General features: G+C 42.5%; 2 protein-coding genes across 2 annotated transcripts; both read right to left on the reverse strand.

Moving 5' to 3' along the window:
• Positions 1–904: 904 nt before the first annotated feature.
• On the reverse strand, positions 905–2,891 carry HD556DRAFT_1223238 (uncharacterized protein; the record flags this gene model as incomplete). The annotated part of the gene is made up of 4 exons (XM_041296868.1): positions 905–1,217; positions 1,873–2,056; positions 2,255–2,699; positions 2,760–2,891. The coding sequence occupies 4 exons, from the start codon at positions 2,889–2,891 to the stop codon at positions 905–907; spliced, it is 1,074 nt and encodes a 357-aa protein (XP_041167506.1).
• Positions 2,892–5,801: 2,910 nt separating this feature from the next.
• Positions 5,802–7,044, reverse strand: HD556DRAFT_1452292 (uncharacterized protein; the record flags this gene model as incomplete). Its single annotated transcript, XM_041308069.1, has 5 exons — positions 5,802–5,921; positions 5,963–5,996; positions 6,238–6,307; positions 6,509–6,594; positions 6,807–7,044. 5 exons carry the CDS (start codon positions 7,042–7,044, stop codon positions 5,867–5,869), a joined length of 483 nt encoding a protein of 160 aa, XP_041167507.1. The 3' UTR covers positions 5,802–5,866.
• Positions 7,045–12,972: the final 5,928 nt, after the last annotated feature.

Here is a 12,972-nt window from a genome sequence, read left to right on the forward strand (position 1 = left end):
GTGGGTTTTGAAGGACAAATGCCAAAAAAAATATAACTCCATCTTATTATTGTCACATCACATGATTAATTTCACATATTATATTTTGTAATTGGCAGGAATTGAACCTACATCCAAAGCAATTATAAGTGCAGCATTGTTACTACTCAGCCATCAGGCCATGTATATAATATAGCAATAATAGCAACATATACTGAAGCAATGTTACATGACAAATGCAAAAATTTCACTAAGTCAAGTCCATTCAATTACCCCACAACACTACCACTCCATTTACTACTACATAAGTTCCACTATGGTATCTTAATATAATTGTAATTGAATAGTAATAACTGATGTATGTCCTATTTTATTCAGAGTCATTATATTTTGTACATTAAGGATTACCTCAACTATATTGTCAGTTATTACAAGTTGAACAACATATAATAGGCTAAGGATAATAGAGACTAGAATAAGGTCAGAAAACTAGTAATTTCACAGTGAGTCTCTGCACAGCTTGATGATGTAATCATGAGGGGTTGATAGGTCCACAATGAAGTCTGTAAACAGCCGGAAAAGCACTGCACCATCCTTGTGGATCTCAGTGTGTGAGACAAGCAGCTTCGCAAAGGCCTCTGTTGCAAGCAAGTTCATCTCTCCCAGTCCCTACAAGGAAACGTACTCATAGACATGCTGAACAGCCGACAAAAATGTGTGTAGATGGAATGTATGGCCTTCGGAGAACAGACCTTGAGGCTGAGGCCAGGGAGGGAGATCTTTGCTGCTGTTCTTTGACACCTGCTTGACACCATCAGCACAGTAGCTCCACTTGTGGTTGAGTGGCAAGTTTCTGGGGCCAGGGTACATGATTGTTTGGCAGCGTGAGCATGTCTGCACTTTTTGGAGCTAAATAGCAAAAATTTCAGCATGTAACTTGGTGTGAACTTGAGTGAACTGACCTTTTCCCTAGCTCCTCCTTGACAAGAGGTACAACAGAACAATGGTGGTGCCAAAATGTCTCATTGTTCCTCTTTGCTATGTGTTCATATCCAGATATCAGAAAATACAGAGTGATGCAAGAGAAAATTTGATATGACAGCCATATGAACTTGGCCCACATGTCCATAAACAGGTAGAACTCGTCTGAACTTTGAAAGGTCAGTGAGCGAGGATCAATACCTGTGGCAATGGAGAATAAGTGCTGAGACCAAGTAATTGAGTTGTTGATGCCAGCACTGGAGTGATCCTGTGAGAATTCAAGAGGAAGTTTACATGTGTAACATTGGTCGGGTGTGATGGGACATACCTCTGTGGTAGCCCCAGGAATCACTGGGCGATCACTGGTGACTGCTGGGTGACCCTGTGAGAATTCGGGAGGAAGTTTGCATGCTGTGGTAACAACAATCCTGCTGAGTAGCAAGGACAAGGTTAGGTCTAGCTATGCCTAGCTGCGATGTCAGAGTAAACAGTGTTTGACCCAAGAGAATCTCTATCTAGGCTTAGGCTCAAGAGAGAGGGAAAATAAAGAGGGAGAGTGAAAGAGGCACTCCAAGCTAATGACAGAAAACTGAGTTCCAGGAGCTAAATAGTGAGCTGAAGAAGCTACAACTAGGAGAGCTACAACTAGGGAATGCTACTAAATAACCCAAGTTAATGGAGAGCAATCAAGAACTGGAAACTGAGGAAACTAGGTAATGACTGTAGAGTCCTAGGTAAAGGTAGAAGATGATTATGTAAGCGGTAAAAGTGCGAACATAATCTAAGGAAAGTGTCAGTAAGAGATGCTACATAAAAACTATCATTTCCTGCTCAGCGGGAAGTTGAGCTTGACAATGCGTAACATTGGTCACATGTGATTGGACATACCTCTGCAGTATCACCAGGAATCACTGAGTGATTCTCCAAGAATTTAGGAGGAAGTTTGCATATACAATGTTGGTCAGGGGTGATTGAGTTGTTGATGTCAGTGCTGGTGACTGCTGGATGACCCTGTGAGAATTTGGGAGAAAGTTTTTGTGGGTACCATTGATCAAGGATGGTATGACATACCTCTGTGACAGGACTGTGGAGCTCTCTGGGTCACATTACAAACATGACCAGAAGAAAAGTAGCCATCAAGTGTCTTGGTGCTGGCTGAAACCAAAGTCTGTTGTAGCACTTAGCCTTGTGCTGAGCTCATATTCAGCTAATTTCCAATGTACATCACATGCCCATTACACATGAATCATTTCCTGATGTTATCTGATGCTTATCCACTCAATCTGACACTAACCCAAGTTATGTGTGAGTTTGGCATCTGCAGTCTCTTCCTTGATGAGCAAACCACCAAACATAGTTGTATTATCTGATACTACAAGTCCAAAGGTCTCGCCGGAGTCCACACCTGGGAGTTCTGGTGGAGGAAGCAGCTGTGTGTCCTTCTTGTACAGTCTATTGTAGAGTCTTGCTATGTGGTTAGAGAGCTGGATGTGATGGGAGCTGTGAGTGAGTTTGACAAAGAGCATCATTTGATGCCTACTGGAAGTGACCCTAATGTTTCGATGGAGAACAAAGTCATGACTAAGCGCAGACAGCATTCCGATCCTACTTGGTTGGGCATACTGTAATGAGTTCCAGCCTTTGTGGGTACCCTCAACATGGCTGCCATCAGACCGGATGTCTTGATCTAAGCGCTCAAAACACTCTTTTTGGACATGTTTAAGTTGTTCTTGATGTACCTAGCAGAATATGACACTGTGAGACTCCATTTTCACTCCTAATGAAGCAGGCAGACTTACCTTCTGAGCTGCTGCTAACCACATACCTTTTTCAGCCCATTTATCAAAAGCTGCAACAAGGTGCCACTCCTGTTCACCACGATCCAAATACTCTGCTCCACATCCATGTTCTGCGTGTTTCTTGAGGATCATACCCAAAATATTGGCAGTGATGACACTACAGAATGGGCTTTTGCTGGTGTTCAAGATTGCAGCAATGTATCTTTGTTTGGTGAGGTTTCCTGTTAGCAAGAGTAGTATAGCTCATGCTGAAGTTACATATTTTGCAATAAAATGCCAGATATCTAGCTTAGCCTCTGTCTCAGGCATGACAGAAGCCACTGCACTGTATATATGACAGCAGTTGTTGGTGACCATCATCTTTGGTTGTGGGAGGTTGAGGATATCATGGCGCCACTTGAGGTCACACAGTAGCTCTGTGATTTCAGCATTCACATGTGTCTGACAGAACCACTTGCAAACAGGGTATATCAGCCTCAACTTTTTCAAAGTCAGATGAAAGTACTCATCCAAGCAATGATCTTGTTGCTTTCATTCAGCACAGTGAGTATCCCACCCTTGATCTCTCTTGTCTTTTGCCTGTCCTTGTTTGTAAGTGTTGCCTTATTTGATGCTTTGAAAGTGTTGTTGAGAGAACTGCATATTGCTGACAAACAAATAGTGAGTGTATAACACTGGGTGCAGGGTCTATCTTTTCTGCCAAAAAAACAGTAAACTTTTTGAAAGAAAAGGTCGAAATTTATCTTTCATTTTATCTGCCTAAAAATTGTGACACAAAATTATAATGGTTTTCTGAATTATCTCTCACACAAATCATGAATAAATCAAAATTTTATGATCCCAACTTTCTCATTATATCTCACATTAAAATTGCAAAATAATGTTCATATGTGTGGCTGAACAAAATTCTGGACAAGTTAGCAGCAACACAGGTTATGATGTTTTTTAAAAGTGTGTTTGAGAAACATTGAATGGAAACACACAAACTTAGCTTAAAATTTGTCTGATGGAAAAGAGCAGAAAAAATTTAAACTGCACAACCATTTCACCTCCCAATCCTATCTAGGGACCATCAGACCCGAGCACCTCATGCTGCCTCATGGTGCTCTTCCCCTAGACCTAGACTGGCGCATGCCACTGTGAAGAAGTAATAGTAGCTAGCTAGCAAGAAGGTTAGAGCACTAATAAGATCCTGCTGAGTGTGGGTGTGCTGTATCGACCCAAGAGGATTGCTATGAAGCACTTCCTCTAAGTATGGTGTGAAGGGAGCAAATGCGGTGTAGAGACTGACATCTCTGTGGCCTCATAAAGGTCTAATTTCCGATGTATGTATCAATGCTAATCATTATCCGGATCATTCACTATCATATCCGACTCAATACACACCAAACCCGAAAACATTAGACATTGGACTATTGGACTTCATGTGCACTAGTCATACCTATGTCCTGTCTCATTGTGCTAGCCCCACTAGGTGTGTAGTTACTTGTTTTCACATCACTAACATTGTAGACCACATTATTACATGTCCGCAGCACCTCATGTCTTATTACATAGGACATCGGACCCGAAAATATTGCGCACTGACTCCCAAAACTATTCCCAGACCGCAGACCCCTGGGTCAAATGCACTTGTCTCACCAAGTATAGCAGACTAGGCAGTGCAAGACCACAACATAAATATATCAGTTTGGAGCCATCTTTGTATAGCCCCACTCTGTGTGGTATTCCTACAGTGGAACAGAAAGAACTAAGGTAATCTTGGAAATGTAGGTCTGCCGATGAGAGCAAAAATGAGATTATCTCTGACTCATGCAGATCCCTAGATACAGACTCCTCTTGAACCTTCATAGGACATACCTATATAGAGTAGACACATATCATTGTATTTCCCTACTTGGATATACTTGGTTTTCCATCAGAACTCCTCTCAGTGTGACCTCCAGTCCCACTGTCTAGACCACACTTCTAAGGCAAGCCAACACTACCTTAGCCATACATCCATTAGCCCAACAGCTTGACGAGCTGCTGTGCGTACAAAGCTTGTCGGAGGATACCTCGGGCTTCATCCGAGCTAGAACCCATCCTTCTGTCTATGTGAGATCACTAGACAATTGGCCATTCAGCTATAGAAGGCTTGACCTATCCAAGTCGTAACACCGATGAACCGAATGGACATGGAATGGATGGACAAAGGATGAGCATGACTCTGTTATGACAGTCACATGGCTAAACACAACATTGATCAGCTTGCAAACAAAGCGACCATGAGCAAATTTCAGGGTATGTTTAGTCTACAACTGGGTCATGAGTGACAACCGACAATTGAAGGATCACATATGATTGGACGTAAGGGGGATGTTGGAAATTAATATTAGAACTGACAAAATGCAGATAAATGTGCCTTGAGGGTTCACTTCTGAATGAGTTCATTGGAAGTGAATCTAACTGGTCTTAGCCAAGCAGTCGATACAACAGAATCTAAATCTGTCTGTGTGGGTTCAAAACCTGCTAAAGATCGAATTGTCAAGTGATCACCAGAGTCAAAATCTGTTTCTCTTGGAATGTGCAGGTTTGAAACCTGCCGACGATGAATTTTATTTTCTATAAAAACACACCTTGACAATAACATTTTTATTTTTATTGTATGAATAATGAAATCACACCTTCACATTTCCACACGAATGTATAGCAAGCAAACACTGATGATCTAAAGCTTGATTGACATTGCTGTTGGTTTCATGCATCCTTTTTTGCTAGGTGAATGCGAGTATTTTTGACGCAGAGTTCGATATATGACCAAAATCTCGATGCAAACTCGGAAGGATAAGCATAAGAACAATTTAATTCTTTCTAAAGGTCTTGACTCTGTTGAAGAAGAAGAAGAAGAAGAAGAAGAGCAGATTACACATCAAACTTGCAAGTTTCATCCTAATGACCTGGGGAATGAGGAAAAATACAAATATATCAAGGCTGAGATTGTGCCTTGAGGATTCACTTTTGAATGAGTTCATTGGAAGTGCATTCAACTAGTCTTAGCCGAGCAGTTAATACAACAGAATCTAAATCTGTCCGTGTGGGTTCAAAACCCGCTAAAGATTAAATTGTCAAGTGATCGCCAGAGTCAAAATCTGTTTCTCTTGGACTGTGCAGGTTTGAAACCTGCCAATGATAAAATTCATTTTTTTTCTATGAAAACACACCTTGAAATTTGCTCATGGTCGCTTTGCTTGCAAGCTGATCAAAGTTGTGTTTAGCCATGTGACTGTCATAACAGAGTCATGCTCGTCCTTTGTCCATCCATTCCATGTCCATTCAGTTCGTCGGTGCATATTTCTATTCTATTTCTGTGAATTCTGACAGTATTGCTGGCGCTATGCGCACACATTCCATAATGCTATGTCATGGACCCTTATATTACATATTATCACGCACTCGCTTCGCTTCTCAGTTCGCTTTAGCGCTTAACATTACTTACATAGTTCATGTATGTTTTTCTCTCTTGACAAATTAACCACCATCATCTTGCTGTGACGCTCAGAACTGCGCTGGGCAGGAATGAGCCTATTTTTATATATGCATCAAGGAGTATAGAGCACTATCAGTTTCCCTATCCTTGTTCATCATTTGTCCAACAATTAACTCCTGTGCAAACCCAAACCCGCACTTTCCTGCGCACTAGACAGTATAAGTTGACTATACTACTACATCACTTCCCTCGTACTGTATACCTCTCCCTATAGGTTTACCTTCAAAGTAGTCCCTTGTGGTATGCACTTTTTAGCCCCTATTAGGTCCCCCTTCAACTCATCTAGAGTCGCTGTGCTCCAACCACCTGCATGCGCGCCTCACATCTGCTTAGCGCACGCCAACGCATAGTAGCACTTCCGCTTAACCGCGCTCCGCACATCATAGCGCGCCTAACCAGGCTTGACTAAGCATCTGGTTCAGTCACTCGCAATGTTTTCCCTCAGCTGAACAGATGAATTGAAAACAGACCGCAATACAACACTTTCAAAAAGCGAGAGAAGAGCAGGTCTCAAATACAGTGCACCTCAACCTTATACATAAGCGAATAGTGGCCAGATGGCTCTTTTGAATCTTTGCCTTGAATCTCAGCCTTGACAGATGTGTATTCTTCCTCATTCCCCAGGTCATTAGGATCAAACTTGAAAGTTTGATGTGTAATCTGCTCCTCTTCTTCTTCAACAAAGTCAAGACCTTTGGAGAGAATTAAATTGCTCTTGTACTCGTCATTCCGAGTTTGCATCAAGACTTTGGTCATATATTGAACTTTGCGTCAAGGATAAAAGAATCAACAGTGACCATGCTGTTGAAAGAACTGACAAAATGCAGATGAACGTGCCTTGAGGATTCACTTCTGAATGAGTTCATTGGAAGTGCATCTCACCGGTCTTAGCCAAGCAGTCGATACGACAGAATCTAAATCTGTCTGTGTGGGTTCAAAACCTACCAAAGAGTGATCACCAGAGTCAAAATCTGTTTCTCTTGGAATGTGCGGGTTTAAAACCTGCCAATGATAACATTTTTATTCCATGAAATCGCACCTTGACATTTCCTCATGATTGATATATGTTTGTTTTTTTCCCTGTTAGAACACACCTTGACATCGACCCATGTGTACTTTCCTGAGAGCTTCATATCACTGGTCTTAGCCAAGTAGATGTTGCAACAGAGTCAAAATCTGTTTCTTTCAAACCATGCAGGTTCAAAACCTGCTTGCAAAATATTTTGCAGTGTATAGATTCTCAGAGACCCAAGTCCCAAGTCCCAAGTCCCAAGTCCCAAGTCCCAAGTCCCAAGTCCCAAGTGCAAGCAAATAGGGACAGTTAGACGTTTTGGAGTATTCATCAAAGTGATGTCATTCGTGTCAGTTTTATCTTTTTCAATGCAACCCAGGTGTGACTGCTTTGTACTAGTTTTGCAGCAGAATGTAGCGAGAATGCTTCTGTTGCATCTATACATTGTGGTCTGTAGCTGGGAGTATCCTTCAGCATGACATAAAATAAAATGATGAAAATATTATACCAGCAGTGTTGGATTGGACAACAGATGGACGTGTAATGTAGGGCATGCACAGAAATGCAGTGCTTGGTATGGGACAGGACGTGATTTCATAAAATCAAAAATGTTATCATTGGCAGGTTTCAAACCTGCGCAGTCCAAGAGAAACATATTTTGACTCTGATGATCACTTGCAATTTCATCTTTGACAGGTTTTGAACCTGTCACAGACAGATTTGGATTCTGTCGTATTAACTGCTTGGCTAAGACCAGTTAGATGCACTCCCATTGAATCCATTCAGAAGTGAATCCTCAAGGTACGTTTTGTCAGTTCTAACATTAATTTCTAACATCACCCTTGAGCTCAACCATATGCGATCCTTCCATTGTCAGTTGTCACTCATGACCCGCTTGTTAATCCCAAGACATCACGAACATCATTGGCCCACCGCGGTGATCTGCCATCAGCACTTTTTTTGAGCAATTGCTGGATAAACAGGTCTTGAAGTAGAGGCCCAGGAGAAGTCTGATGTCTTTTGCGATAAGAGTAGAATAAAAGAATCAATCGCGGCGACTATATTATTGAAAGAACTGACAAAATGCAGATAAATATGCCTTGAGGATTCACTTGTGAATGGGTCCATTGGAGGTGCATCTAACTGTTCTTAGCCAAGCAGTTAATATGACAGAATCTAAATCTGTCTGCGTGGGTTCAAAACCCGCCAAAGATGAAATTGTCAAGTGATCACCAGAGTTAAAATCTGTTTCTCTTGGAACGTGCAGGTTTGAAACCTGCCAGTTGCAACATTTGTTTTCTATAAAAATGCACCTTGAAATTTGCTCACGGTCGGTTTGCTTGCAAGCTGATCAAAGTTGGCTTTAGCCAAGTGGTTGTCGCAACAGAATCAAAATCTGTTTCTATTGGAATGCGACAGGTTTAAAACCTGTTGAATGTCACATTTTTTCTATGAGAACGTGCCTTGAATGTTGGCTCATAGACGGTATCTCAGACATTGATCTTCATTGGTCTTGGTCAAGTTGTCGCCAGATTCAAAATCTGTGTCTCTTCAACTTTGCAGATTTGAAACCTGCCGATGATGATATTTTTATTCTATGAAATTAAACCCTGATATTTCCTCGTGCATAGTTTTCTTCAAAACCCATCATAAATGCTCTTTTTCATATCATTGCCACAATAACATGGCTAAGACCATTTAAGATGAGTTTTTGAGAAAACTCTTCACTAGGAAATGTCAAGGTGTGATTTCATAGAATAAAAATATTATCATTAGCAGGTTTCAAACCTGCACAGTTCAAAGAGAAACAGATTTTGATTCTGTTATGACAACCGCTTGGCCAAACACTAGTCTCAGTGGCTTTAAAGCAAACCGACCATGAGCATATGTCAAGGTGTGTTTTCATAGAAAATGAATTTTATCATTGGCAGGTTTCAAACCTTCACGGTCCAAGAGAAACAGATTTTAACTCTGGTGATCACTTGATAATTTCATTTTTGGCGGGTTTCGAACCCACAAAGACAGATTTAGATTCTGTCGCATTAACTGCTTGGCTGAGAGCAGTTGGGTTCAATTCCAATGAACCCATTCAGAAGCGAGTCCTCAAGGCACATTTATCTGCATTTTGTCAGTTCTTTCAACAGCATGGTCACCGTTGATTCTTGTATACTGCTCTTATTGCAAAAGACACAGACTTCTGCTGGGGCTCTTAACTTCAAGACCGTTTTCGTCAGGATTGGATGAACATGGACGGATAATGGATGGGGCGGGTGTGGAGCTAAAGGCTTCATCATCACTAGTCGCCCTCTTCTTTCCCTTGCCTCGATGAGAGGATCTTCGGTTCTTCCTCTTGTTAACCGTATGCGTTTTTATCTGGTCTATCTCCATTTCCGTGAGTACGAAGACGGAAGCGGGCATGGAAATTTGCTCTGCTTCTGCGATAAGCTCAGCAGGTTCCGCCGGGGTGGTTTCCCCTAATGCCTGTACGGGTACCAAACTGTCCTTAAAGGTTGCTACGGAAAGCGTAGTTGGTATAACCATTGGTGGGTGAATGTGGAGCGCTTGCAGCGCAGCAGATAATTCGGTAATTTCTGAATGCGAAAGGTATTGTTGATTGGGATTGGCTAATATTTCTTCATGCGTGGCGGAGAATGCAGTGTAAATATTTACCGGGTGCTCTACAGTTTCTTCTGGAGCTACCACAGTATCTGATGGGGTTGGAAGAGCATTGACCTGTAATGCTAACCGTGTTTCTTCTTGCAGGTTTGTAATCATAGCGTTGGTGATTTGCGTGAGACTATTAACAGCGTCCAATAGCTCACTAGACAAGCGAGGAGGAGGCACAGGAATTGCACCGTCATAGGAAGGTGGAGGGGTTGTAGTAGTTCGGCCAATTGGTTGTGGAGATGGTGGACGAGCGACTCCGGCAATTTGTTCAGCAACCACATGAATAGCCGCCTGAATGTCAGACTTGACTTCCTCAGGAATAAGACGCAAAGCGTAATGACGAATGCATTTCTGTAAATGCATGACGCCATGCTGTACACTTGGTTCCTCCACGTGTCAAAGGAGTCTTTCAATGAGGTCGGTGGCATGAATGATGTTGACGATGAGGTTAACTGAGAAGGCATTTCGGGAGATAAGGATTCTATTGATTTCGATGGCATGTTGGGGACAGAGGATTGCTGCTTTGATGAGCGTGAGGTCTTCGATTTTGGAGATGAAGGATTCAAATCTTCCTTTGTCGGACGAGAAATTGGTCGGTGCAAATGTGGATTTGTAGGGAAGAGTATAGGATACTGGGAAGGGCATTTTGTTTCAGGTTGGGAAAAGATGATGCAGTTGGAATCATTCTTGATTTCAGAGTCCGTGTTGTCTTTTATAAGCTGAGAGGGTTTGTTCAGCATTTCCAAGGTTTTCTGTGGGAATCCACTTGTTGCTCGCAGAAGAATATCCTTTCCACGATACCAGATAACGGCACCGCTTCCCGTTACCTTTATGGGCAAGGATGGCTTCAATTTCATATTCTTCTTCTTCTTCCAGAATATCAGGAGGGGGTTCTAGGAAGTTCGGACCGTGGACGTCATTTTCGCTATAGGACGATAACTGAGAAGCATGGAACGTGGGATGTATGTTCCATTGCGGAGGCAGTTGGAGTGTGAAAGTGATCGGAGATAATACTGCAGAAATGGGGAAGGGACCATATCGTTTGGGGGCAAGTTTCCGAGAAGGAAGTTTTAGTCGGAGATTCATTGCTGATAACCAGACCTTATCTCCTATCTTCCATGGTTGGTATTTCTTTCCGAAGGATCTTTCCGCCATTCGTTGCATAGCAATATTGTGACAGGCGATTGCTTCTTCCCTTATCTTTTGTAGTAGACGAACTCGTTCCTCTGCTGCTGGTACCTTTGACTCGGGTAGAATGTGAGGGATTGCTCTTGGTTCATATCCCATCATGATAAAGAAGGGAGATGCATTCCTGGCATCGTGTTTTCGGTGATTATGAACAAATTCGGCCATAGGGAGGTGTTCAACCCAATTCGTTGGATCATTCTGGCAATAGATTCGCAAGTAAGTTTCTAGTTCCTGGTTAAGTTGTTCGGTTTGTCCATCGGTTTGAGGGTGATAAGCGGTAGAAGGGGCAATGGCATAATCCAGTAGTCGTGCTAATTCGAGAGAGAATTTTGAGAGGAATTGGGGTCCTCTATCGGAGATTACTTTGTCGTGTAATCCAAAACGTTTGAATACGTGTTTCAAGAAGAGCTTGGCTACTCCTTCGGAGGAAATAGCTTTATGACAAGGAACAATAATTACCCCCTTACTAAGCCCATGGTCTACCACGACCATGACAGAATCAAAGCCAGAGGACAGGGGCAGATCTGTGATAAGATCTACGGAGATCTGAGAGAAGGGTCTAGTGGCGGTAGATGAAATGGGAATCAGAGGAGGTACAACAGGATGGGTGTTTGCCTTCATCTGTTGACAAGTAGCACAACCTTCAACATATTTTCGGACAAATGCTCCCATACCAGGCCACCAGGCTTCTCATTTCACGAGCTCTTCGGTTTTGAAACGTCCGGGGTGACCCGCAGTAGGGTGATCATGATATCGAAGAAGAATGTTGTTGCGAAGGTTGGGCAGGATATAGGCTCAATCTTTGTAAAACAAGATATCGGAATCAATCTTCCAGTCATTAAGTGCTGATTTCATGGGAGGAAGACAGATGCCGTTTAAAGTGTCCATGGCGGTGGAGAAGATGGGGTCTTCCAAAGGATTAGAAGCGGTAAGCGCACTGCGAAGGTCTTCATCGATAAGGCGGATAAACATGGAATCAGGAAGCATAATGGTGTCTTCATTATCAGAAGCTCCGTTATCATGATCCGATCGTCGGGATAAAGCATCCGGTACAGCTAATTTTGTACCGGGGACATGGTGAAGTTCTAGATCAAAGGAGGTAAGAAGCATCTGCCAGCGTGCCTGTCGACAGGTTAATTGTTCTGCCTTTCTAAAATAAAGGAGATTCATATGATTGGTGAATACCACGATAGGGGAGGGATGTCCTTCTAGATAGTGTCTCCATTCCATTAGGGCCCGGATAATGGCTAACAATTCTCGGTCGAAAATCTGGTAGTTTCTTTCCGCTGGGTTAAGGGATTGGGACAGATATGCACAAGGGTGGTAAACACCATTTTCATCCGTTTGTAACAGGACTCCACCTGTTGCAACCAATGAGGTGTCGGTAGCAATGGCAAATTGCTTGAGGGGATCGGGGTTTCTGAGTACAGGATGAGTCGTGAAACAGATCTTAAGATGATCAAAGGTTTGTTGGCAGGCGGAATCCCAAAGGAAGGTGGCGTCTTTCTTTGTTAAATCAATCAGAGGTCGTGCTATATCGGAATAGTGGGACACAAAAGCGCGATAGAAGTTGCAGAATCCCAAAAATGATCGGACTTCTTTAACGGAAGTGGGTGTTGGCCAGTTCTTGATACCGTCTGTTTTAGCTTTATCCATCTCTACATGTCCAGGCTTGATGACCATTCCCAGATATTCAACTTCATTGGCGTCAAAGGTGCATTTTTCTGGTTTCAGGAATAACTTTTCTTGTCTGATTTTATCCAGTATTCGTCGAGTCCACTCTTGGTGTTCCTCAAGTGTTTTTGAAAAGATTAGGA

Source organism: Suillus plorans, assembly GCF_016647745.1.
Source record: "Suillus plorans strain S12 chromosome Unknown HD556scaffold_1, whole genome shotgun sequence".
Classification (NCBI taxonomy): domain Eukaryota; kingdom Fungi; phylum Basidiomycota; class Agaricomycetes; order Boletales; family Suillaceae; genus Suillus; species Suillus plorans.